The sequence below is a fragment of the Cricetulus griseus genome, chromosome 8 (assembly GCF_003668045.3).
Source record: "Cricetulus griseus strain 17A/GY chromosome 8, alternate assembly CriGri-PICRH-1.0, whole genome shotgun sequence".
NCBI lineage: Eukaryota > Metazoa > Chordata > Mammalia > Rodentia > Cricetidae > Cricetulus > Cricetulus griseus.
In genome coordinates, this window is record NC_048601.1 from 18,431,876 (window position 1) to 18,459,481 (window position 27,606).

Consider the following 27,606-nt stretch of genomic DNA (forward strand, 5'->3'; position numbering starts at 1 on the left):
TGGAGGGGTGGTTGAGGGAGGTTAAATTCGGCCTCGTTGGCTGACTGGCATTTCATGGGCTGGGTGCTAATCCTTTCAGGAGGTCAGATAAGCTCCCAGCAGTGCCCCTCTTCTTGACTTTAGAGGCTAGGCTAACTCTTCAGGAGAACTGCAGAAAGACCCCCATGAGCCTGGCACAGCCTGCAATAGAGCAGAAGCCCTCATGAGGCCACTTCAGGACTGGCTCCTGGAAAACAGTGTGGCCGGCTGTCTTCCTGACAAGCGGACAGTTCAAAGAGACCTTCTGGGACAGCTTGAGAGTAGAAGAGGCCGACTAAGGCTTTCCCCAGAGAGACCTGGCTTTGGGAGACCCCATGGAGGGCAGGAGTCAGTGCCTGTGAGGAAACTCTGAGAGCCTGCCTTCTGAAGCTCTCCTGTCCACTCATGGCCAAGGACTCAGGAGACCCCTCTCTACCAGGTTGCTGTGCCTCAAGGGTCCTTATCAGGCCTGGCAGGCCAGAGTAGCCTGTACTACTCTACCCCCTTGGGCATCCCACCCTCCACCAACCTTCAGAGGCTTGTGCCCTCCCCATGGGCCTCAGGCAGTGCCGGGGCAGTTCTCTCTTCCTTTCCAGTCTGTGTTCTGGGGGCTGGTTTTCTCCCGGAGTCTCCCCACCTCCTGCCCTCAGTACAGGACCCCACTGCACTTCTTGTGGACTTGTAGGCCATGCTTGTGGCTTTCTTGAAACTTGGTTCTTTTCGGGACTGTAAAGCCTGGTCCCTGTGGAGTGTTGCAGCCCTGATGGGCAGGCCTCCACTTTATGGCTGCATCTCCCTGCAGCACGAACTCCCCCGTTTACTGCATCTAAGAACAACAGCGCCTGCTCGTTCCATTGTAAACTCAACTAGCTGAAACCCATGGAGACACTGCAGGGATAAATTATGTCCAACGAGCTCTCCTGTGCAAGCCAGCCCCGTCTGCTGCCCCCGTCGCCCTTCTGTTGGCATCTCAGCAGGGCTCTGTAAGCCTGCTGCTGGTCCCCGTCCACCTGCCTTCCACGGCTTCCTCCTAACTGCCTCCGGTGAGCCTGGAAGCCTTGGAGACTTGGGGCAAAGGACTTCTACTGCGCATTCCCAAGATGGGGTGACACAGCTCATCCCTTCTTCTGTTCGCCTGTGCAAGATGCTCCTGAAAGCCAAGCAACTTGCTGACCTTGCAGGATGGGTGAGCTGCAGGAGCCTCTTCCTTCTGGGCAGGGGCCTGGTGTGAACAGGGCAGAAGTTCTGGGAAGTGTGGGAATGCTTCCTCTCCTTTTTTTTTTTTTTTTTTTTTTTTTCAGAGTAAGGCGAGAACTTCATGGGGTGGGCCAGGAGATGAAGCCATCAGCTCATGGAAAGAGACTCCAGGGTTCAGGATTTCTCCTTTGAGATGAGGAAGGCAGGGCTTGGCCATGGTGGGGAGCAGCTGTAAGAGCTAGGGGTCCTGTCTCCCTGCTCTGACTTCCTGGCTGCTGTTTGGCACTTGACATCAAGATGTCAGCGAGGATGTTATTTTTCTTCCATTTTCCTTCTCATAAAGGCTGGGAGGAGCTTGGAAAGGCCTAGAACTGAAGCAGTGCTAAGGGATCCCATGACATGCCCTGCCTAGTGCCCAGGATCCTCTTCTATGCCATGGCCGTGCTGGGGCCATACTTCCCTCGGTAGTTGCCCAACAGACACCTGGGATGCGTGGATCCTGAGTTCATAGCCCCAGGTACCCCTGTTCCATCACCATGTTCCATTCACTGCCTCTTGTCCTTCAGCTGAGACCTGACTTGATGTGGCCAGGACGTAAGATGGAGACACTAAGACAGCCAGAGTCATCAGCATTCCAAGCAGCCAGACATATCCAAGTGGGACATAGGACTGTTACATGACTGAGGACTCTGCACCAGCCACCCTGTTAGTCACCCTATAAATTTGCTTCTCTCATCTCCATATAAATGACCTATTAAGTCACAGAGAGGTTAAGTCACTTTCTCGAGGTTGCACAGCAAGACCAGGTATATCAGTTCACCTGAGCTTGTTGGCTTCTAGCCAATGTTTCTTTTCATTTTCATTTGTTTGAGCTTTTCAGGCCCTACAGTATTCTTCCCACTGCCAGCCCCAAGACCTGGAAGGGGTTTAGAAGTTTGATCTGCTAGCATTAAATGACGTTTTAAAGGAATGTTCTCAAGAGCAGAGGCTCCAAGTCCTGGTTACCCCACCACACCCTTTACCTCCCCGCCCCCCCCCACCTTCCAGATGTTTCTTGAGCCCTTGTCACATTCATGGCCCAGTGCAACACCCTGGAGATGTGTAAGGAACCAGCTAGGGGGGGTCTCAGCTCCCACAGGACTCACATTTTGTAGGGCAGACCATAATGAAACAGATGGGACAGATAGATATAAGGGAAACACACAGAATCGGGGTGAGCCGGCCACATGGCTGCCCAAGGAAGAATATTCTGGGCCAGAGAAACACCAAACGCAAACCGATGCAGTGAGCTTCAGACCTAACAGACCATCAAGAAGAACAAAGATGGAGAGATGAGGAAGGCAGAGCCCAGGCTGCACAGGCCATGGGAGGATTTGTTTGAGATTTGTTCTGCATGCAGGGAAGGCCCACAGGGTAATTCAAGCCAGGGCCACCTGGATGCCTTTCGGAGAACGGAGATGAGGTTTCAGAGGGAGAAGGTGGCAGCTGGGAAGACAGGAAATGATCAGAGGCTCAAAGGAGAGGTGGTGCCAGTGGTGGAGGTGGAGAGAGTGAATGGGCGCTGGATGAGCCAGCTTCTTGTTGCTACAACAAAGTATGTGGGGTGATTGCTGCCCAGAGAGAAAAGATTGAATGGGTTCAAGCCTAAGACCAACTCTTAGCCGAGGCCTCTGGTGAGGGTGCCCCATGGTCATGACAGGCAAGGGGCACCTGACAGGTTCACATCACAAGCCAGGCAGCAGAGAAAGAGGGAGGCCTGGGGTCCCACAGCCCCTTTCGAGGGTATACCCCTTACGATCGAACTCCCATCAGACCCCTACCTGTTGAAGGTCCTAAATGCCTTCCAGTGTTGTTCCTGCTACCTTGGGGACAACACCTTTACAGGGGAATCCTCAAGGGCACACTCATCAAAGCCATTGCAACTGGGCATGGGTGTGAAGAGTCTGAGGGCACGGGTCTTGCTGCTGCTAACGTGGGATACAGGTAAGAGTCACTGTGACTCCAGCATTGCAGCGTCTGCCGTGATCCTAGTCAGTGTAAGATGCCCGTGGGGCATCCACACGGACCAAACAAGGAAGCCAGTAGATGTTCATGCCTGCAGCTTGGAGACATACTCAGAGGTCATCAGGCAGAGCAGTTTGGGGAACACTAAAGACGCTGTAAGGCCTGGGCACTGAAGGGCACAGCTCCCAGCATAGTTTGCACTTAACCAATGGCTGGAGAGAAAGCGAAATGACTCATGAGTGACAGGACACTCATCAGCAGAGCCACTGTTACATGCCATGGGGGTTAGAATTTGTTCCCATGGATCCACAAGTTTCTTCTGGGGAACAGCAGAGTTTGGATCTCTTTGGGTTGCATTGAGGGGCCTGTTAGACCCTCAGGGTCCTTGGCAGTACAAAAGGTACCTTTTCTCCCCCGGACACCAACTGCTACAATCCAGAACAAATTGCACCACACAGAGCCCCAAGCTCTGAGAGCTTTCTTCCTGTGAAAACATGGCTCAACCTGAAAAATAGCTCCTGGAATGGATTCAATACAACTCTCTTGCAAGAGATTCAAGATAAGCAAGAACATGGGGTGCCTACGTGGCTGGCTTGGACAAATACTTCAGCAGTCACACAGGGATCTGTAGGGCAAACCTGCTGGTGCCCAGAGGAGGGTCAGGTGGTCTTCAGCACACGGGCAGGGAGTAGAGGCCACTGTCCTATCATGGAAGTGGAAAGATGAATGGGTTGGTGGAGGGAGAATCCTAAGGAAAATGGGTCAGAAGACATGTGTGTTCCCAGGGAGATCAGTGCTCTGGACCGTCAGGCCTGGAGGTAGAGTAGAACAGAAGAGATGAGATCACCCCCTGGTTGAGGCTGTGAACAGACTCCATCCATGCTAGGGGGCTCAGGACATACCCTGTAGGCTGTGAGGATCTCCAGGGTCATGAAGATGGGGAGAAAACTGAAAGACACAAAGCATCAAGAGTGTGAATAAGGAAGCTGGGTGGCCGACAGGGATGCCGAGTGTTCAGTGGAAAGGCTGAGACTGGAAGCTTGGCAGTGGGTGTGGAGAGGGAGAGAGGAGGGGATTTCCAGGGAAGTGACCTGAGGATTTGGGAGTGGACGAGAGGTGAAGGGGCCATGTTAAGGCCAGAGACAGTCGATAACCTTTATGGACATTCACTCTGTGTTCCTGCTTAAGAGAGGTAGGTGTTTGCTCTTTATCTTCACAGCCACCTCTGAATAAGTAGCACTGTGTGTGCTTTGGAAGGATAGCGTTATACTCCCACATTAAAGTTGGAGACTAAGGGTCTTGCAGATCAGCTCACGGAGTTTTGTCTCTTCAGGGATACAGCGAGGTTGATCTGAAATACGGTAGATGGGTAGACCCACACCAAAGATAGGAACAGTGGGAAAGAAGCACATTTTTGTTTATTTTGTTTTGTTTTATGAGACAGTATTTTTCTGTAATGCTTTATAGCCCAGGCTGCCCTCAAACTTGTAGGCATCCGCCTGTCTTAGGTCCCTGAGGGCTGGGATTGCAGGTACAACCCACCATGCCCGATGGGAAACATGGTTTTAGAAATGAGAGCAGTCATGCCTGATTCAGAAGACCATAACCAGGGCGGTCGTGATACACAGAGAAACGATGGGTGCCATTTGCAAACAATAGGTAGGGCCTTCTGGTTCCAAGGCAACATGGCAGCCTTTAGGTGAAACTGGCTGCCTTTCTCCTGAGCAGCCTAGAGGTGGTCTCAAGTACACACACTTGAGACAGGTGGCAAATTTCCAGTGCCCACAGGACAGGGTGCAGACTGGTGACGTAGAGCCTTACTTGACTGTTAGGACCCCCATCGTAGAAGTGGCCCTGCCCTGCTCTGGCTCCCAGGTGGCAGTGGCTTTCTGGCTCTTGATGGTGTGCTTTGTGCAGAGAGGAACAGACTCCGTGGGATCACCTCAGTGCTTGGCTTTTTTCCTTGGAATGAAGCCAGACTCTAGCTCCCCAGAGCAGCTGGTGCCAGGAACCTTGACGGTTCTATCTCCAAGAAAAAAGCTTGTTTTAAAAAAGCAATGTCTACTTCCAGCGATGCAAAGCTGCCAAGTGGATGGGAGTGGCTTGTCTCCCTGTTGTTAGTTTGTGGGTACCCTGCAGGCAGCACAGCATATCGCTCCATTGCCAGTGAGTGCTAAAGCCCTCTGACTCCCCTGTCTGCCTGGATCTCCACAAACACTCTTTGGAGAGCTTGGGGAAACTGAACTGCAAACTGAACTGAGCCTTGTCTGCATTCTCCTCTGCCCTCCCCTCTCAAGCTACTGCTCACTCACCCTCCCTTTTCTGTTGAATAAGCAAAACCCTGAGCAAATTTATTCGCTGGATCTCGTATGAAAATGCGAGGTAATTGTTTCTTTTTGCTATTGTCAATATGTTTCCGTTCGGTTCCTTGAACTTTGTTCTTAGCTCCTCCTGCCAGTTCAGTTTAACATGTAAGTTACCCTACCCCCACTCTCACCCTTTCTAGCAGGACACCATCCCCCACTGCAGGCCCTGGTGGGAGCTGATCATCCTTACTTGGTGCAGGTGAAGGCAAAGGGCTGCTGAGACATGCTTTTAGATTGAAGTCCCTGCCTCTGCCTATACTTGATCCAGGATCCCATGTCACTGGGTTCTATCCAAGTTTAGGAGGCACCCTGAACTCAGAAGTAATCGATGTGATTAATATTCAGGTCGGGGTATAATTAGCTATCTTGATTTAATGTCACTGTGGCTTGGACCTTTGCCTGTGTGTGTGTGTGTGTGTGTGTGTGTGTGTGTGTGTTTCAGTGGCTGGTGCCTTAGACAGAGCAGTGATTGGCCTCAGATCTTGACCATGGGGTCTGAAGCTAGGCAATATCTCTAGACTTGTATTTCCTTACCTAAGGGATCTTTGTCTTGATGTTGGCTCACAAGGGCATTGGAGTGTAGGTGATGCTGCAGGCTCAACCTGGTTCAGCTTGTACCTCAGTTTATATCCTTTCTTCACTACTCCCTTCCATTCTTCTGCAGGAAGGGCAGTTTCTAGCCTCCAGACCCTGTAGCCAGGTCACTTAGCCTTAGTGTCTCAACTTGCTCACCCCAGATATGGGCTATGGCACTCTCTTTCTTTCTTGTCTCATGCAGCTGACAGACGTGAAATCACAGGATCGTGGGCTGGCAATGGGTGCTGCTCATATGAGTCCATTCGCTCACCCTGGGTCACACAGTTGATGACCGGCATGTAGTCAGAGCTCAGCACTTTCCCTGGCATTACCTGCAGGCCCACCTGTCTTTTAAACCATAAACATATGAGAGGCGCGCACCTCTCCCTATGTGATGGTGGACGGGCAGATGGCCCTTCTCCTGCCATATGCTGCCACTGAGTTGGGGCATTCGGAGCTGAAAGAACTTGTATACCAGGGCACCGGATAAGGAGGTGCCCATTGCTGAGCAGCAAGCTCATCTGCCTGTGCCATCCCCTCCCTCTCTCAACTGTGCTCAGGTTTGTCTGTTGTTAGGGGGAGCCTCCCGATGCTGGGGGTTGTGTTGTGTGTAGGGAGCAGACAGGGGCGCCCACCCTGCATGCCCATCTGTAGGCAGAGCACACCAGCAGCAAGAGTCAGCCCTTACCTGGGACAACAAGGCCCATGAGTGGCACAATAGTAAGAACCACTGCTGTGTTGGGGACAGGGAGTTGACAAGATTGGATGAGGAAGAAGGCTCTGCCACAGAGAGGAGGAAGGCATTTGGGTGGGGAGAAGCAAGGGGCAAGGCCTGGAGGCAGAGACATGGGAGGTGTGTTCGGGGATCCTGGGCTCACAGTGTAGAAGCCAGAGTCTGTGGGAACATTTTTATCTTGGGAACATTTATTGTGTCGATAACTTGACAAGAGCCTGGGTGGCTTAGGTTGTTCAGCACAGAGACTGGGTTGTGATGTTGCTTCAGAGTGTTTACAGCACCTGCCTTTACCTGTCCCTGTGGCACTTGGCTCACCTGTCTGAGGATGGAGCAAGGGAAGAACACATGGTAGCTTCCCCACCTTCCCCTTCTCTAAGGAGCTTGGTTAAATTGGGGTACATGGGACCCTGCAAGAGGGAAAAAAACCCCAGTGGGAAACTCTAGTCTGGCTAGGGATCCGCTTTAGCCCCTTCTGGGTCACAGAATGACTTCAAGTCCGCCTGCCCGCCCGCCCTAGCCCGCCTCCTCTTGAGCTGGCTTTCCGCTTATCTTAATTTATCGATGAAAACTTGTTTTACGGTCCAGAGCACAGACGGCAGCAGCTCCTTGCCAAAAGAAAGCACACTGCAAATCGGGAAAGCAAGCCGACTCCTGGAGATGGGTGGCTGGGGACCCCAAGCCAGCCGTAAGAAAGCCCATCTCAGTGATGCATGCTGCATGGCCTACCCGGGGTGACAAGGCAGTCCTGGGAGGCCAGGTAGGGCAGCCCCGTCAGGCCACCTTGTAGGAAAGCAGAGCAACAGGGGCCAGCAGACAGGACCTCTCTGTCTCCTACCCCCTGGTTCCCAGCTTCAGCTGCTCTGCCTGCCTCCATCACCTGGGTGGATGCTGACTGCAGACCATAAATACTAGTAATGGCTCCCGCTTATGGCTGTATACAAGGCACCGTGCTTAGAAGTTTATTTTCATGAATCTAATTTAATTCCGACGACAGCTCTGGGTGGTACGTAATGTTAATTCCCCATTTAAGATATGTGCACCAGAGAAGTCTCTAGCTGGCAAGTGAAGGGCTTGTGAACCTGAACACAGCCAGAGTTGCTTCTCTAACCCACACTACTTGACTCTGGCTGATGGTACCTCCTGCGTTATGGTCTAGTCCTCAGGTCTAGTTGGCTTGGGGGCTCTCAGGGTTGGGCTTGGTTCATATACCCATGGACGCCTGCATGGGACCTGTCTAGCCGTAGGAGCTGATGGGGAGGTAACTGGCCAGGCTTTGCTTTCTGGAAGTTGCTTGTGTGCCTCCCACTGAAACTCCATGTCCTTGTGGGTAATCGCAACATCCCGTTTACCCCATCCATCACCCGTGGGCACCATGTAGATAAAGGCTGGGTGCCAATGAGCTCCAGTGTCCTCATCTATAAAAGAAGGATAGCAACTCCGCGCCTGCCAAGATAGGGGGTGTGAAAGTTCTCTCTGCAAAACAAATAGCCCAAGGCCCTTGCTCTTGGTTCCTGTTCTGAAGCAGGAGAGGGTGAAGAAGAACCATGTACTGGTTTGTGTTGTTGCTTTCTGCTTTGTCTCACAGAGGGACAGTTAGGACTCTGACACACAATTAGCAAAGAGTAGGATCATTTGGGGTGTGTTACGTGCCACCTCCACCCCCAGGATGTCCACCTTGTCCATGCCCTGCCTAGGTTGGGGCCCCGTCACTTGTCTCCACCTTCCTGCACCCCTCCCCTGCTCCTAAAACTGCTTAGGTCACATCTACTGATGGGGAGCACTGGCCTTGGAGCCCTGCCACAGCACTCTGCTTGCTTTGCCCACCCTGGGCTGTGTCCTGGATCTCCACACTGCTTCACACACATCCCCACTTCCACCAACTTAGATTAAGAACGAAGTTTTTGAAAATGCAGAATAAAACAAGATTTGAGATTTTTTTCTTTAGGCCTCTAGGAGGCACACTAAAGTACAACGATGAGATTGGGAGCATGGCAGGTTGCTTTGGAAACCCAGGTCTCTGCCAACTCATGTGCAAGAGACAGGCTACTCAGCTTCTCAGCTTCTTACTCTCATGAGTTACAAAGTTGGGAAGATAATGGAAGCACCCTCTGATAGTTTCTGTGCTCCTAACTGGGCACAACGACTCAATAAATGCTGGCTTCATCATTTGTTATTATGCCTCCATCACTCTGTTGCCATGGTAACACCACCACCATTGTACCAGCTCTTCCTTCTTTACACTGTGCCAGGCTAGGAAATTTCTGTGCCATACCTGTATTGCTGCATTGTACTAGGTTAGGTTAGGTTAGGTTTCTTAGCTGAGTTGCCCCACAAAACCATGCGACTAAGACAGTGTGCCTCCAGGCCACAGGTCTTGCTGATACAAGGCACTGTGACTAGCCTTCCTTCCTAAAATAGGGCTGTGTGCAAGGAACACTCCTCCATCCTTTGAGAAACCCAGTGGAGAACTTAGATGTAAGGTGTGGTATACAGTGGGCTGGCCATCTAGGCTCCTTTGCCATTTGGCCTCTCTGTGCCCTTGTCCAGTCATCTGTGCCCCCCCCACCCCTTGAGTTGGGAAGAGTGGGAGGGGTAGCAGAGACAGGGTGCTCAGATAGGGTTGACGCTTGGTGGCCTCCTGAGTGCTTGATTGTCACCTCCACTAGGATGAGTGGAGGACTGCATGACTGTGGATGATTATTCTGGGTGACACTGGGGATCAGAAGCTTGCAGCAAGAGTGACTGTATGCGTCTTAGAAGGTAGAGATGACCCACAATTCTGTCTTGAAAGAGCACAGCAAGCTAGGCTTTTGGCACTAGTTGAGAGGGATCTTAGGTTGGCACTTAAAGTTGGTGCTGAGACCATCTCTGGCAGAGACCTGGGCTTAACTGGCCATGTCCCCCACAAAGCATGTCAGAAATGCCACCCTTCTGGTCGTGGGTGGTGCACAGATAGGACAGGCCCAGGAAAGAGTCCCAAAAAGAATATTGATAATAAAGTCATGGCCTCCAGGACTAGAATGGTTCTTTGATGGAAGGGGAGGGAACTGAGACTGGCAGTCCAGTTGGGCTGTGGGCCTCTGATCCCTCGAGAAGACAGGTCACAGGCTGACCATGCCAAAGGGCTAAAGCAGATCACACGTGGGTCTTGTGCTAAGGACAGACCTGACTGTGATTGTCAGCCAGTGTCTTGGCTGGTTTCTCTCTGTGTGCAGTGTTGTTTCCTGGACCTGGGTTGCCAAACATTCACTCTCATGCCCCTGAGGTGAGGGACAGAGTAGTAAAATGAAGCCACTTAGTGTGTGACTTTTCTCCACAACTGAAGGTGGGGGAAAACCTTCCCAAAGCAGAAGATCTGGCCTCTGTTCTGAGGGATGAATTATGGTGCCACAGATGGGCTGAGCTCTGCCATACAATATAATGCGAATTCAAGGTTCCCTTGACCTGTCCCCAACCCCCACATTTCCAAAAGGTGGAGCAATAGCTCAGCATCTTGTATAGTATTTATATTCCAAGGAGCACCAGGCTTGTAGCAGACACTGGATTGCTCATCCTTGCAATGTCCCCAGTGCTGAGAGACACTTCCTTCTCTTGCTCTATAAGCAGAGAAACATCTGGAAGGGTCAAGTGTCCTGCCAGGGCACTCTTGGTCTCTGGTCTAGAGATTTGGCTGCTAGTGGTTCTGCTTCCTCCCAAGGTGAAATGGGTGACCATTAGCTATGATGTAACCCTTCCACCCACCCTGCCTCCCTGGCAGACCCAGCCATGATCATATTCCTGGCACTGATATTGTCACAAGTACCCTTTGCCCCCATTTCATAACATGAAACACACATAGGGGAAGAGCAGAGATGTCGGTGACTTTTGTACCTTTTCCTGAGCCTTGGAAGCCCTGACAAGCTCTGGAGCCCTTATTGCCTCCCACTTCACAGTGACTTTGGGATGGAGATGGCACACCGAATATGGTTCCAGCTGTATCCTCAGATTTTCCCTGGCCATCTGTGGCAAAAGCATGAGTAGCCATGGCCCTGGGGTACAGATAAGAGCTGATGAGAGCTCCATGACTGTTTCCTGAGTCTGCCTCAGCATGGAGTACTAGCCCAGTGCCAGGTCATGACCATGGGGCAGCCTGAGGCACCATGCTGTTTCCCACATGGGGAATAGGCATGCCCAGTGGCCCCAGAGTTCCCTCCCCTTCCATCAAAGAACCATTCTAGTCCTGGAGGCCATGACTTTATTATCAATATTCTTTTTGGGACTCTTTCCTGGGCCTGTCCTATCTGTGCTTAGCACGTGATCTCCTGTGTGTTCCAAAATACAGGGACAACCATGATCTCCTGTGTGTTCCAAAATGCAGGGACAACCTGAGAAGCAATTGTGTGCCCTTGTCTAGGGCCCAAAGCTGAACCTTTCAGTCTGGGGACACAGCCCCTGAACCCTGCCGCCAAGAACCAGCTGAAACTAGTTGGGCTGGTGAAAGCCTGGGAACCTGGAATCCCAAGTGTGCCCTGGTATCCCTTCTCCCCAGCACCTGCCTGAGTCACACCTCGTTTGCACCCTGCGTGTGGACCACCAGGCTAGGCAGAGCTCTTGGCCCAGGACATGCCTGATTGTGATGAAAGTGCTTTTCTGCCAGAGTGGGAAGGACAGCAGTGGGAATCAATGTTTATGGACTGTTGAGTGATCACTCTTCCTATACAGGGCTGGCAGGGGCTCTGTGTCATCTGGGCTCTTTGGCCTCCCAGCCACATGTCATTTTGTGGTCCTTCTGGGGGCCATTCCTCAAGCTTCATGTCTTCTGGGCATGAGCACCCGAGGGGGGGCGGTGGCACCCCCTCCCATCTTAGTGTTCAGCTATGCAGGACACGGCAGGCCATGTTAACAGGTGCAGAGACACTGGCTTCTGAGAATGCTGAGGGCCTGGGAACAACGCGTGACAGGGCAGCCAGCCAGGATGGGTGCCCTTCCCTCCTGGGGGAGTGAGCCTAATTTTAAGGGCCGTGTTGGGACAGTGCAGGGTAAGCGGCAAGGAGTCCTTGCCCCTGGCTATGTAGGACTAGCATCTTTCTGTACCTTTCAGCAGGCTCAGAGTCTGCTGTTCACACTGGATCATTTTTGAGTCTGGCCAACGCCATGGAAAGAGCAAGGTGCTGAGTGGTCCCATGTGCCAAGGCCAGACCCCAAAGTCCATCAGATGAGTCATACTACAACAAAGCCAGCCACGACCCTCCCAGAGACAGGAAGACAGCAAGCCCCTAGTGCCTCCAGTGGGAGGTGGTGACTGGGTTTTGCCCCCGCCTAGGCCCTTAACCCACAGAGCAGTGACAGGTGCTGTCCTTGGGCCTTGTGGGATTGCCCTTGACAGGGTTGCTCCCATTCTCACACATAGATACCGAAACACAGCTGGGCTCAGTCTGTACTCACTGGGGGTGTGGAGGGATTGGGGGAGGGGTGACAGTGCTGTTTGAGGAGACTTGACCCTCCTGAGTGGCATTCAAGAGCAGCAGCCCCACCCCCACCCCAGGATTCTGCAAGTTTGTCTGTATGGAGCCGGCCCTCTCTGGAATCATCAAAATGTAACTGGGTTGTGGGTTTCAGGTGCTTTATGCAATGTTTATTTGGAGGAAAATTAGGCTTAGAAATATGGGTGTGATCTCCCTGTCACCTATAAGCTGGGGACTGTGAAGCGGAGCTGTGAAGAAATCGGAGGCTTGTGAGAAAAAACAGCATCCAATGAAGAATGCCCAAGAAACCATTCTGTTCAGCTTGAAATTCTGCACACACTCAACATGAGGTAGAGCTGCTGTGGCTACCAGGCAAACCAATGGGACTTAGGCTGGGTTATGAGAAGTGTGGAGCTCTGAGGGAGGGGTGGAGGGGTGGGGGACTAGGGGGCGGAGTGGGGGAGAGGTATCTTTGTCTCTGTGCTGGTTCCCCCTGGTTAGGGTGACTTTCACTGTGAGACAGATGAGCATCTGAGGGTGACTCAGAGGTGAAAGATGTAAAAGCCCTTTCCTAGGCCAGGAGGAGACTCGGGAGAGAGCATCGCTAAGTACACACGTTCAAATATTTAAAGGCCTGTCACACTTGTTCCTGGTGAGCTTCTTAGAAATGAGGACTGATGCATGGCCACAGGGAAGTTAATGACTCCTTCCCTGGAGTTAGGTGGGGGGACAGGAATGTGCGCTGCAGGCAGACACTCAGATCCAGGGAGGGACCTTGCCTTCTGGTCCTACCAAGCCACCACAGCCAACCATCCTCCCGCCGGCTGGGTGACTTTGGCAGAAGTCTCTGACTTTGTCCTCTCTTTTCTCTGGGTATGGAATTGGAAGCGTGCTCCTCGGCTCCCCTCAACACCAGCCACCAGCCCCGTCTGTCTCTCTTTATGGCTTTGAGAATGAAGGAGCTGCAGAGCCCTTGGAGGGAGGGAAGAGGGCTGTTTGCAATACAAAGTAGCAGCCACTCTTCCACCCTGGTGGCTCCTCTCTGTTCCCACTGCAAAGTTCTTAGCAGGTTGGCATCTCTCAGGGCCAGGCAGGCTCCTAAAGGAGCCAATGTGTCAGGCTGTGCAATTAAAACCACTTTGATTGTCTCTTATTTGCCATATCTGCTAATTTATTAAATGCCATTATGACTTGGGTCTGGCCCCAGCTCGTAGAAAGCACTGGGGAAGCTGTGAGCCCTTATGTTCTGATGCCTTCTGTGGGGCCACTGGCGGCATCTGCTCTAGAGCCCATGTCTGGGGCAGCTCTCTTCAGGAGTAGGAGGCAATGGAGTTTAAAAGGCCAGTGGTGTACAGGGCTGTGCTAGGCTGGGGCAAGCGAGCACACTCCCACCAGGTTAGGAGTCGCTGAGGGGCACTGGGGCTTCTAGGAGTGGAGAGGACAGGGTGTGTGGGGAGCTTCTTTTTTGAATGGGAATGTGTGTGTGTGTGTGTATGTGTGTGTGTGTGTGTGTGTGTGTGTGAGTGTGTGTGTGTGTGCACGCGCGCGTGCACGCGCATCCAGTCACTCACCTGCCACACACACACACACACACACACCACACACACACACACACACACACACACACACACACACACACACACTCCTCTTATGGGCTGTGGCCTGCTCGGGCCTCCCACCTACCCATCCACCCAGTCACTTACCTGCCCCTTAGGTTGCTGAAGAAACATTTGGTATTCAAAGCATTTTCTGGACCCTCTGTCAGAAGAACAATAGAAGACCATGAATCTAGTGCCTGAAAAGAGCTGTGGTTTTGGTGGCAGAAGCCTGGTTGGGTGCTAGCCTGCCCTTGGGACTGCTCAGGTTTAGTCCACCCTGAGGGGGCTCTCATCTTCCCTTGTGAAAGGCTGGATACAGGTGGAGGGGAAGTGGATGGCGTCTGCCCCTGTGCCAGACTGGATGGGGATAGAAGGCCCAGAGTGAGGTGAATTTGGAGAAGCCATGGCCAGGAGAAATGGGATGACTGTGTGAATGTCCTCCCTGGGGGCAGAAATGTGTATCAGCCTGATCCATCAGCATGAGCCCCACCCACTGTGTAGGAGCTATGGCCTGGATATGTTAGGCCAATTATTACTAACAGTGTGGGGAATTTGGTTGCAGGGCTATTTTGGTGTGGTCACATGCTGCCTGGGTCTCAGTTTACCTGCCAGACAATGTGCTGGGTGAGCTCCTGGGACATGAGAGTGCCCAAGACAGCCATGGACTCATGTCCCCTATGCTTTCGGGCCTGTGCCTTTCCTTCTGCAGGACTGGGACAAGGTCCAGGTAAAATGGCCCTAGAAAAGTGGTCCCAGTGCGTGGACAGGGATGGGGTGCTATTCTAGGCCTTGAAGATATGTCATGAACAAAACAGACCTAAGTCCCAGCCTTGATGGGTTGTGTGCGGACATTAGGGTAGAGGTTTGTGTTATCAATTTCCTATGTAGGTTTCTTGGCTGCTCTGAATGAAACTCATGAAAGGCTCTTGGTTGAGGGAGCTACAGAGGGAGCTTGGAACTTAGGCACTTGCTTGGAAATAGGTTCCAATCAGGCCTGGACCACATGAGGGGGCTGATGACCTTCCTTGGTTGGTGCTTGAATTGGCTGGGTCCTCAGGCCCCTGAGTCACTCTGCCTCACCCCAGATTCTTCAGCCTTGGGCTCTACGGTAGCTCGGTCATCTCAGCTGAGACAACCCTCTGGTTTTAGAAGGGAATTTTCTTGAATGCCACTTACTAAGCTCTCTGGCACCCAGCTTTGGCTAGGCCACCAAGGCCTTATGCTTCCTGAATGGTTCCCACCACGGGGATGGGGGTGGTTCCCTGCCCTTCCACTGCCTCACCCTGGCCATGACACTGCTCTGACTTTAGAGCTGGTTTCCTGTCTTCATGTCCTCCTACCCACCCAGGAAAGGCATTGTTCTGCAGCTCTACAGTAAACCTGTGTCTTCAGTCACCCCCTCTCTCTTGCCCACAGCCATCTGCTAGATCTGAGCTCTGACCTGCTTCTGCCCAGCTTGAAGCCTCCCAGAAAATATGTCCCATTTCCCCATCCTTTTCCGGGTCAGCAGGGAGAACAGGAGCTCTCTGTAGTGCAAATGTTCTTAAGGAGCTAACTGGTACCTGGCCTTGCTCAAGACAGGGTTTCCCAGCCCCTTTGCTGTCAGGGGCTAAATAGTTCCTTGTGGTGGCCTGTCCTGAGCACTGTAGCTTGGCCTCTGTGCTTTACATGCCGAGAGCATTTCCTCTGTCCTCTCCCACTGAAGAGTCTAATGTCCCCAGCGAGCATGACCTCTCCTACCTGAGATTCACTGGTCTAGTGGGTGAAGGCATCATCTCAAAGCTTGGCTAGGCCGGGGCTAGAAGTGAGCAGAGCAGTGTCCAGTCTGAACCACACAGTTAAAGTGAATCTTGCCTCAGAGAGCTACAGAATCTTAAGGACACACAGACCCATGTGAGGAAAGAGGCATTTTGGAAAAGGGATCCAGGCAGCTTTCTATAGGGTGGCCTAGACAGAGGAGGAGTCTAGTATGGGTGGGGGCTGAGGCAGGATGTCTTAGGAGACCGGGAGTAGCAGAAACAAAAGGAGCAGCCCTGGAATCCAGAGGATGGGGCCTTATCCAGTGTCTGTCATGTCTCTCTCAGTGTCATTAGCTGTAAGATGAAGCCCCAGTCTTTGTTTTCTCCTTGCCTAGAGCCTCAGGTGGGGCTGAGTCCTCTGTAGTCACTGGTGGAATGTCCATGTCAACAGGAGACCCCAGGACATGGGTCACACTGTTCACACCCTGTGGTACAGCATGTTGCCTGAGAACTAGGTGTGGGGGCCTGGTGAGAGGTGGGGAATGGGTATGGGGGCGCTTTGGGAGGAGACTGGCCAGGAGGCAGGCTCAGGTGCTGATGTTCTGGGACTGCCTGGATCTCAGCCTGGTGGGATCTCGGTGGGATGTAAGACGAAATTCGAGTGTGGGGTTCAGCTTTTATCCTCTGGGTGGAAGAAAGCCCCTGGGCTGACATCTGTGACTCTTAAAGACGGTATTAAAGGACATCGGTTGTGAAGTCAGAGAACCAGTCGGGAGAAACATGGTCCTGGGAAGCTCTGAACTGCTGAGGTTTCCCTGGAAAATGCTCCCGGACACCACAAATACTCCTGGTCACCATAGGAGCTCCCCAAGAATAGAAGTGACCTTAGCAGTCCTGCTCCCAATGAGTAGGATGGAGAGGGCTCTGCCTTGAGGATTCCAGGCCTGGGGCATAAGGACCATGGAGGCCTGCAGCAGCAGGGAGGTGGGGGCATCTTGCAGCCCCAGGCGTCCCCAGGCCAGGTTCCTCCATCTGAAACAAATACCTGCCCTGGAGGGTTTTCTGTTACTCATTCCAGGGTCCTATTTCTAGAGCCATAAATCTTTGGATCAAAATCATGAATTTTCCAGGGTATGATTAATGAAAGAAAAATTGAGACGGCAGCACAGAAAACTGACCCTGATTGAAGAAAGTCAGGGTCACAGGCTGGATGCAAGTTTAGGGCATAGCAGGCCAACTCAACAAGCTTCTGAACCAGACACCAGCACCACCTAGTGGTCACATGGGGTACTGGCATGCACCCCTTCTCTCTACAAAGCTCTGAGGGTGACTATGGGTCTGTGAAGGCCAGAATCCTAGGATCCTTGACCTGGGCCTTACTTGAGGTCGCTCTGGTGCAAAAGCTAGCTCTGGTCACCTACAGATCCTTGAATCATTTATGGCTTAGTAATAGCGTGTGTGTGCACTTGTGGGCATGCGTGCGTGCATGCGTGTGTGCGTGCATGCGTGTGTGTGTGTGTGTGTGTGTGTGTGTGTGTGTGTGTGTGTGTGTGTGTGTATAGTCTGGGCCACCTTTCTGTTTTCCCACTTATCAGAATTCTTTTCAGTCCTTAAGCCCAGCTCACTTTCAACACTGCCGACCTCCCATTGGACTATGTCTCATTGTCCTGCATAGTCACCTGGCCTATGGCCACCAGCTCTCCCCAAGTCATTGTAGAGGTCCTTGCATGCGCTAGCTGTCTCTTGCCCTCAGTGGCCTCTTCTGGGAACAGTCGCTGTCATGATTGTCAAAAACATCTGTTGGATCATGGCACACTCCGCCCTGGGGCAGAACACCTGAGTTCTCCCACCTTCCAGGTCCTGTTCTGTCTGTCCCCTGGCTGCATTGCCTCTTTTCTGTTCTGACACATGTCACCCTAGCCATTCTGTGACAGCCACATAGCAGCTAACACTTGCTTGGCAGACAGGCTTTGTCCCAACTGGAGGCCTTTTAACTTGATGTACCCTTTTTCTGAACATTTTCTGCATCTGTATTTATATCCACACTTCGTCTTATTTCATCTGTGCTTGCATTGGTCGAGTGTGTGTGTGTGTGTGAGAGAGAGTGTGTAAGTGTGTGAGAGTGCATGTATGAGTGTGTGTGAGTATGAGAGTGTGTGTGAAAGTGTAAGCGTATGTGTGAGTGTGTGTGTGTGTATGAGAGAGTGTGAGAATGTGTGTGTAAGAGTGTAAGTGTGTGAGAGTGTGAGTGTGTATGTGTGTGTATGAGAGTGTGTGTGAATGTTGTGTGTGTGACAGTGTGTGTGACAGTGTGAGTGTGTGTGAGAGTGTGTGAGTGTTGTATGTGAGAGTGTGAGTGTGTATGAGAGAGTGTGTGTGTGAGAGTGTGTATGAGAGTGTGTGTGTGAGTGTTGTGTGTGTGAGAGTGTGCATGAGAGTGTGAGTCTGTGTATGAGAGAGTGTGTGTGTGAGTGTTGTGTGTGTGAGAGTGTGTGTGAGAGTGTATGTGTGAGTGTGTGTATGAGAGTGTGTGTGAGTGTTGTGTGTGAGAGTGTACGTGAGAGTGTGTGTGTGAGTGTTGTGTGTGTGTGAGTGTGTGTGTGAGTGTGTGTATGAGAGAGTGTGTGTGAGTGTTGTGTGTGTGAGTGTGTGTGTGTGAGTGTGTGTGTGTGTGTGAGTGTGTTTGTGTGTATGAGAGAGTGTGAGTGTGTGTGAGTGTGTGTGTGAGTGTGTGTGTATGAGAGAGAGTGTGTGAGAGTGTGTGAGTGTTGTATGTGAGAGTGTGAGTGTGTATGAGAGAGTGTGTGTGAGAGTGTGTATGAGAGTGTGTGTGTGAGTGTTGTGTGTGTGAGAGTGTGCATGAGAGTGTGAGTCTGTGTATGAGAGAGTGTGTGTGTGAGTGTTGTGTGTGTGAGAGTGTGTGTGAGAGTGTATGTGTGAGTGTGTGTATGAGAGTGTGTGTGAGTGTTGTGTGTGAGAGTGTACGTGAGAGTGTGTGTGTGAGTGTTGTGTGTGTGTGAGTGTGTGTGTGAGTGTGTGTATGAGAGAGTGTGTGTGAGTGTTGTGTGTGTGAGTGTGTGTGTGTGTGAGTGTGTGTGTGTGTGAGTGTGTTTGTGTGTATGAGAGAGTGTGAGTGTGTGTGAGTGTGTGTGTATGAGAGAGAGTGTGTGAGTGTGTGTGAGTGTTGTGTATGAGAGAGAGAGAGAGTGTGTGTGTGTGTGTGTGTGAGTGTTGTGTGTGTGTGTGTGTGTACGTACGCACACGCCCATGAGAATCTCCTTTCCATCTAGGCAGGCATTGGCCAGGACTGTTTACAACTTTCTCCTTGGCCTGGCATTTGACAACCCTGTGCCTGGTTAGAGTCTGTGGGCTGTATGAACAAAGGAAATGCAACTCCCAGAAGCCGATGCCCTTTCCCCTCACCTTGAGAGCCTAACTGTGTGCGTCCGTTCCCCACAGTGAAAGCAGCTGGAGAGTGGGAGCTGTACTTACCTCAGAGAGCCAGACCATCAGCATCGCCCAGCACCCAGTAGTTGTTGTTGAAGTGCCTTTCAACAAACAATGCTCCACATTTATTAGTTTTATTAGTCAGGGTTCTCTAGAGAAATAGAACTTATAGAACACACACACACACACACACACACACACACACACACACACACACACACACACACAAATGGGATTTATTAGAGTGGTTTATAGGCTGTGGTCCAACTATTCCAACAATGACTTTCTCCCCCATGGAAAGTCCAAGAATCCAGTAGTTGTTGTTCAGTCCATGAGGCCAGGTGTCTTTAGTATACACAAATGGTCTTTAGTATACACCAGAATCTGGAAGAAGCAGGCTCGAATATCAGTAAAGGAGTGGACTGGCCAGCAATAGGGAGGGCAAGCAGGCCAAGAGCAAGTACTCCCTTCTTCCATGTCCTTCACATAGGTACATAGGCTGCCACCAGAAGGTGTGGCCCGTATTTTAAGGTGAATCTTCCTGCCTCAAAAGATCCGGATTGAGAGTGAGTCTTAAAACTTCAAATGATTCAGTCAAGAAACCTCCTCACAGGTGTACCCGGACTCTTGACTTTTAATTCTTGGTGTAGTCAAGTTGACACTGAGAATAGCCACTACATGAGTCCATGGGAAGGCATCTACACCCCTACAGTTTGTAAGGTCACGGGCCAGGGCAAACAGAGCTGAGGGGGACGGTCACCCCTGTGACTCTCAAGTTCTTACCACTCCCCCTTCCACTATGCATGGAGGATTCCTGCCTTCACCTGCCTTCACATCCATCCAGCCTTGGTGACTGCTCCCTCCAACACGTGTCTCTGACCAGGACAGTGACTGCCTCTTCCAAACCCCTGTCGCCATTAGTTGGCACCACTGCATACCGGTAGATGCTGCATTCTTATTGCTCCCAGTCAGCCAGAATGGAGGCCCCTGGAAGTCAGGTCTCTGACGTGGCTGAAGCTTTTCTAGTTCAGGACACTACGCTGTAGGGTACTCAATACATATTGGCTGACTGATGGATTGACTCCCCAGACTCGGCACACTTCCCCGAAGCTCAGAGGGAGCAGAGAGTGTCAGTTAAACGGAGCATAAAGCAGTGTGGGTGTGGAGATTGGCAGCTGTGAAAGGAACGTTTTCCCATGTGGAGATGCTGGTTTTAGTCATAGCTCCAGGGGTGTTGGTGAAGATGGCCAGTTTACAGGTCTGTCATGCATATGGTCGGCTTAGTTCAGTGGATGGAGGTGTGTGGACCTTACTGCTTTGAGAAAATACCTGACAAAAGCCATTGCAGGGTTTTATTGTGGCTCACCGTATGAAGGGACAGCCCTTCTCTCTCAAGGTGGCAGTGGGAGCTAGGAGGCCGCTGATCACACTGTGCCCTATAGTCACGGAACAGAGAGAAGACATTGGCGTTCTGCTCCTTTCTGTTTATTAACCTCAGACAGGATTGGTGCCATCCACATTCAGGAGGAGGGGGTCTTTCCACCTCAGTTAAGGCTTTCTGGAAATACTCTCATCGACATACCCAGAGCTGTGTTTCCATGGTGGGCTCCCACAGATGACAATGAAGATTTACCAGCACAGGAAGACAGCATGGACTTCTGTGGCCTGCCCCTTAGCCACAAACTTGTTTTTTAGACTTCAGATAAGAGTGGGTGTGTGACCCTTCTGTGCAGGGTAGTGGGAAATACCCACTGAAGTCAGCTCTGAGAGCCAGTGCCCTGGGTTCTCTCCCATAGACCAGTCCTTCCTTCTCCAGTCATACCCCGGCCCCGAGCCTCCCTTCTGAGCATGGGGGTCTTCTCTGCCCAGTGGAGCAACCTGAGTTGCACATTTGTGTATTTTTCTGTCTTTCCTTTGTCTCATTTAACTTGATCTCCAGAGAGATCTTGTGAGGTTTATGAAGCTGCCTCATCCCATTTGCAGGAGGGGAAACTGAGGCACACAGTGGCAAAGTGGGTGTGTCATAGGCTTTGGATCTTTGCTGGTACCTGCTTTTTGTATCTCAGTGTCGGGTGGGGTTTTTCGGGGGCATTCTGAAAGATGAATGCAAGAGCAATGCTGTGCTAACTGGTTTCTTCTCTCTCCAGCTATGTGGCTGTGGACTGCTTGGAGTGGGCATCTGGCTCTCCGTGTCCCAAGGCAACTTTGCCACCTTCTCCCCCAGTTTCCCCTCGCTGTCTGCAGCCAACCTTGTCATCGCCATAGGCACCATTGTCATGGTGACAGGCTTCCTGGGCTGCCTTGGGGCCATCAAGGAAAACAAGTGTTTGCTCCTCAGCGTAAGTTGGACCCCATGTCCCTTCACTGCTTCCCGGGGCTCCCTAAAATTGCTTCTCTAATTTCCTGTCGCTAGCCCTAGCTGTCCCTCTCACTCTGACTTGTGGGCTGTCTGGGTTTGCTTAGGAGCAGGTGAGCCCTCCCAGACTTGAAAACCCTGCCCATCCCTTGTCTCCGCTCCATTCTCTGTCAGTGCCTGCCCCTGGCCATCGCCACTGTCGTGAAGTCATGTCTGAACTTATCTTGCAGTTCTTCATCGTGCTGTTGGTCATCCTCCTGGCAGAGCTGATCCTGCTCATCCTCTTCTTTGTCTACATGGACAAGGTAAACCTGCATAGGGGAGCAGCTGGAAGGTCACAGCCCGGGGGATGGAGCAGGCCAGCGGAGACACTAGCTAGCAGAAGGTGCAGAGGGGTATGCAGGAGACCTGAGGGTCCCGCTCCAGCCACTTCCTCTCCCCATCTAGAAACACTGTGCCGCCAGCTGACCTGGTACGGGCTAGGGAGGAAGGCCAGTGGCCTGGTCCCAGCCAACTTGTGGTGTTGCCCCTGATCTGCTAGGTGAACGAGAATGCCAAGAAGGACCTGACAGAAGGGCTGCTGCTCTACAACACCGAGAACAACGTGGGGCTCAAGAACGCCTGGAATATCATCCAGGCTGAGGTGCAGCCCGGGCCGCTGCATGGCATGGGATGGGGAAAGCCACAGGGGACCTGGGGTGTCCGGGGGAACCACTCCTACTAGGGCATTTGCCTAACCTCAGAGAGTCAGGCAATACCATGGGATAGTACTGAGGAGGGGTGAAGAGGTGAGTTCAGGAGGCGACAAGACCCAGATGCAGGAGTGGACAGGCCTAAGGAACTGTAGTGAGTGGTTAAGCTTTGTGATGAATGACAGGAATCACCAGGTCCTGTTGCTCAGGAGACAGACCCTGATACCGAGAGGAATACAAGACTCTATTCTCTCAGAAGTACCCCACATAGACCCTAGGGGGGAATGGCGGGTGGGTGGGCTGGCAATCAGCTAGGGAGGGCCAGCACCACAGAGGAAAGAGCTTAATGTGCCAGTGAGCAAGTACCGGGCTGGGCTCTCCTGCCCCACATCGTGCCCAGCCCCGAGGGACAGCAGCACTGCCCCCATCCCCCGCCCTGATGGTCTAGGAAAGAAGAGTCACTTACTGCTTCTGGGGGCCTTGCTGCAGCTCAGAGGGGACAAGAAGAAGCCCGTTTTCCTCCTTCCTGCGCTTTGGTGGCTGCTTTGGTGGGGTTGGCCTGGAAGAGGAACGCCTGGGAGGATGGGGCCAGCGGTGGCATATCCGGCCTCCTTCCTTTCCACAGATGCGGTGCTGTGGAGTCACTGACTACACAGACTGGTACCCAGTGCTGGGAGAGAACATAGTGCCTGACCGCTGCTGCATGGAGAACTCTCAGGGATGTGGGCGCAACACCACCACCCCCTTGTGGAGAACGGTGAGGCTGGAGAGCAGTGCCCCAGGGCTCACTGATCCCAGAAGCCTGTGTACTGGGCGTGCCTGGCTGCGGGAGTGATGGGAATTAGTTCACTGTGGGATGGGGAGAGGGGCATACTGGAGTGGGGCCAGTGGCTGTGTGTGTGTGCTGGCCCCACAGTTGGGAGGGAGAAGGTGAGGGATTAGATGGGCTGAGGCTATGCAGCTGGATTTTGCAGGTGCAGCCTGGGAGTTGGAGGTTGATATTAGCGTTGGCGGGACCCAGGGCCTAAGGGGTAATAAGGTACTGGAATTAAGAGTGCAGACAGGGGCTAAGGCAAAACGAGAGGGCCAGGCCAGCGTTGTGCCAGGACCTAAACCTGTGGTTCACTCCCCAGGGCTGCTATGAGAAGGTCAAACTGTGGTTTGATGACAACAAGCACGTGCTGGGCACAGTGGGAATGTGCATCCTGGTCATGCAGGTGAGGGGACCCCGGGCACCCTGGGCACCCCGGGCACCCCGGGCACACCGGCCTCTGGGCAGGATTAGAGCCTGGGCCGCGGTAACCTGGTGTTTACACAGCCTAAGTGTGTGAGGTGTGCAGAGTGTCCAGGCCCAGCAGTGTAGCCACTGCCATGCTGCAGATCTCTGAGTGAGGTCACAGGCAGTGAACAGGTGGCACTCAGTGCTAAGTGGGGGCCTGGACTAGTGGGAGGAAGCCAGTGTCATCCGATGTGCTCTCCATGAGAGCCAAAGGTATGCAGTGTCCCTGGGTCACCAGCTTTCTATATGGGTGAGGCCACCAGCGCCTCTGCCTGCAGCTCTGTGCCCCCACCTGCTCCCAGGATTCTGGTTGAAGAGCATAAATGAGATTTAATGTTGTTCCAGACACTTATGTTCCGAGAAATTGCTTCATGTATTCTCGAGCCAAACAGAAAGTGTTGGCCTAAGTTCTAATGACTCAGCACCCCTGCCTCCTTCTTCGCTCTCCCACCTCAGCTCCTCTCGCCACTATGGAGGGGCAGGTCCTGTATGCACCCTGACCTCTCCCCAGGCCTCTGACATGTTAGCATGTGCGTATACTGGGGCTCTGTGGCCTTCTGCACATGCGACTCAAAGGGGCTGAAGTGCACCCATCTTTGTGCAGTTCCAGGCTGGGTCTCCAGGGTGGCCTCCTGCACTGTGCTTTCTCTGTTTCCTGGCCCGTTTTCCAGCATACCGGGTTATGCACACTTTTACATTAGGTTCTCTAGAGCAGCCCCAAGCTTGTGATACTGAGGTCAGACCCCAGGGCACAGGAGCGTCCCTTTAAAGTCTTCTCCCTGTTTTTCAGATCCTGGGAATGGCCTTTTCCATGACTCTGTTCCAGCACATCCACCGGACGGGTAAAAAGTATGATGCCTGAGCGTTTGGCGGCGCCTGGCCCCACCGGGACACTGTATGTGCCAGGGGAGAGGACCTAAGTCTGTGTCTCCTGTCTGCCCTCCGATGGCCACCCTGCCCCACCTGCCAGCCTGCCCTCTCCTGCCCACATCCTTGGCCTTGGACCTTTTGGAGGGTAGAGGCCCAGGGAGGAGGCATCGTGCAGAGACCTCAGGGCTTGGGCGCCTGGATTCCTGCACCTGCATATTTGCCAAAGACGCCAGGGTGGGCAGGGTGTCAAGGAGGAAGCCCTGGCATTGATGGGTTTCTGCCCCTGCCCTTCCTCACACTGACACTTGTCCCTGTGTGGGGTGGAGAGTCTGCCTCACCAAGGCCACTGCCGTCCATGTGCCCAGCCAGAGAGCGGGCCAGGGTGCAGGGTGGCACCACCAGGTCAGGCCCCCTGGAGCACCCTGCCCAGGTTTTTATACTATAGTGTAACTTTTTTATTTTACTCTGATTATGGTTATTCAGGAATATTATCTCTCAGATAAGTTTAGGGTTAGCCTTCTGATTTATAACTTTTTACTGTGTTGATTTCCATAATGGTTTGAGTTTCCTTTTCCCATAGGTGGGGAGGGGTAGGGAGAAAGGACCCCCATCCACTTTCAATGAGTACACGCCACTGTGGGACACTCATGAGGCCCTAGGATGAGAAGTGCCAGGCTCTCCCCCAGAACTCACCTCGAGGGAGAGGGTACAGCCATGATATGGGGCCCTGCCAGGCCTGGCAACCATGGATAGGGCCAGAAGAGGCAGGTGTGATATAAAGCATGGCGTGGCATCCTACTCAGGGGTGATAGGGGCGGTGCCTGAGCTGGGGAGGCCACGTCAGTAGGGGATGCTTAGGACACGGGGTAGTGAAATGGTTTGCTGGGGGGCGGCAGTCAGAACAGTTTGTGGCATTTCCCTGCCTCCCCCCAGTCCTCTGTAGGCTCCCCTCCTGACCCGCACATGTCCTGCATCCCAGATGGTCACTCTCACACATTCCTGCTACGGATTCCTCTGGTTCAGATACAGCTCTACTCACCCTGCTCTGGGCAGTGGAAGCAGATGTGTTCAGCTGCCCAGACAAACGGTCTCAGGACTACCAGGAGGGGAGGCAGAGTTGGCATCTGTGGCCAGCCCCAGACTCACTCAGTTGCTGACCGCCCTGCTGAGGGGAAGGGAAAGGGCCACGTGGGTCTCAGGACCCTCCCTCCTTAGGATCCATCGCTGTCCACATTGGGTGGCAGGCATCACATCCCAGGTAACCTCAAAGAGACAAGATACAGAAACTGAGAAGTCAGGCTCACATTGCCACAGCAGTACTGGGGAGAAGGCCCTTGTACTGGATGCCCCGTGCTGGGCGTAGGAGAAGGAGGCAGGCCATATTACCAGATGTAGCATCAGTCCTGTCAGCACTGATGCCTAGTGTGCCCTTCAGTGAAGACAGTAAAGGCAAGGCTGTGGGAGTGGCCCGGCAGCCATCTGGGATCCAGGATGCCACTCTCCAGGCTCCATGTGGTAGCTGCTTTTCTCAAGCCACTTCACTCCTTACCCCTATCTCCCACCTAGCCAATCTATAACCCCTCTGAGTATCTTGAATAACACACAAGGCGGGGCCAGGGATGTGGAACTTTCAGTGTGTTCAAGATTCAAGTTTTGGCGGGGGGTGGGGGGGTGGGGGAGGATTGTGGTGAGCTCTAAGCAAATTGGACAGAGAGGTTGCCAGTTCCAGGAGATGGAATTGTGGTGTCATTAGGGGAATGACAGCCACCTCCCTGGGGGCCCCAAGATACAGAGTTCAGGTTGATCCATTAAACAATCAGAAAAAACAAATGTGGTGCCTGCTGCACAATGAGTTTGTGTGGGTGGTGTGGGTGGGTCTTCCATTCACATCAACAGTACACCGGGAAGCATTTAACCTTCCTGCCACCTCACGTCCCTAGAGTGCTTCAGGTGGTGCTGGGCCCCGCAGCCATAGCTCAAGCCCCCCACCCTCACCAGCCCACCCCAGTTGTTTGTTCAGCAGGGCCAGATCACGAAGTCCCAAATGCCTTCTTGCTTTTTAGCGGTGTGTGGCTGTGTAGTCATCTACAGAGTCTGCATGGGGCAGAGGTCTCCATGCACAGGGTGGGTGTCCTGAACCCCGTGCTTGTCTCGGGGAATGGCCCCCATACACTAGATGGCCACACCGAGTGAGGCCATGGGAGGTGGCTCAGCTATCCTCTGACCCTCTTGGCTGTGAGCTCACTTTGGACAATCCTGCCTTGAGACCTCTCTCACCTGCGCTTCCCTTGCCTAAGGCAGAGCTGTTTCCTCCAGGTCCCACACAAGCGATCTGCAGACCTGACTGGGAATGTCCTCTTGGTTTGCACGTGGCTTCAAGGAAATGCCTGACATGGCTATGGCATTTCTCCACAGCTGAGTGGAAGAGGGGCTTGGTAGGCAGGGTCTGGAAACCACTCTTGGGTGACTGACAGGTGTCAGGGTGCAAGTCTCCTTGTGCGTCTACACTCTCTGAGCTGGCACAGTGTCACCCTGTCTCTACGCCAGCCTGGGCCAGCACCTCAGCTCTCCCCCTTGCACATGTTCTGGCCTGACTTAGAATTGAGTGTCTAAGCCTCCAGGGTCTTCAAGTGGATGGAATTGTTGTCCCCTTCTCTCTGACCCCCTGCCCACCCGCTGGTGGAGGTGCTAACTAGCAGGGACATGGCACAGGACAGGGAGCTGGGTGCCAGGTGCTTGGGTATCTGCTCTTTGCCCCTCAGCCCCTTGGTCTGGTGTCCCCTCTCATGTTCCTGTTCTCTCATTTCCCTTCCCTCCTCCATTATGATGGGGTCCTGGCCTCCTCTCCCTGCGTGGGCACTCCGAGGAGTCAGGCTTTCGGACCTCCACTTGCCTTGCTGTCCCTGGGTGGCTGGAGAGCCAGGAGTGCACGCTTATTGGTTTCGAATGCACTTTCTGCTTGCAATGCCTTGTCTGCATCTCCTCCATCCCAGGCCCTGCTTTAACAAACACCATGTTTTTAGCATGTTTTTAAATAAAAACCAATAATGTGTCAAAAGCACAAACAGACTGTCACTTGGTGGTGTGTTTTCTTCCCTGAGCCATGACCAGGACCTGTTTCATGCAGCTGTTGATGGAGGGGCCCAGAGGAAGACCCCTGTTAGAGGACCTCATCTCTTCTTGTGGCCTGGGTTTCAGATTTGCCAGAGCGGATGGATCCCCGTCTCCTCTGTGGAGGCCTAGAGAATCCTAACACATACACCTGTCTGGTAACTGATGCAGGC

At 52.7% G+C, this 27,606-nt stretch overlaps 1 protein-coding gene across 8 annotated transcripts in view; it reads left to right on the forward strand.

Moving 5' to 3' along the window:
- The window catches only part of Tspan9 (tetraspanin 9), a 192,911-nt gene extending 165,514 nt beyond the window's left edge, over positions 1-27,397 (forward strand). For all 8 annotated transcript variants that reach the window (XM_027428363.2, XM_027428367.2, XM_027428362.2 and 5 more), the window contains 6 exons: positions 21,273-21,464; positions 21,712-21,786; positions 22,023-22,124; positions 22,799-22,930; positions 23,307-23,390; positions 24,243-27,397. In XM_027428363.2, coding sequence (XP_027284164.1) covers positions 21,273-21,464; positions 21,712-21,786; positions 22,023-22,124; positions 22,799-22,930; positions 23,307-23,390; positions 24,243-24,314 — 657 coding nt within the window. In that variant the 3' untranslated portion in view covers positions 24,315-27,397. The remainder of the gene's footprint in view (positions 1-21,272; positions 21,465-21,711; positions 21,787-22,022; positions 22,125-22,798; positions 22,931-23,306; positions 23,391-24,242) is intronic.
- Positions 27,398-27,606: the final 209 nt, after the last annotated feature.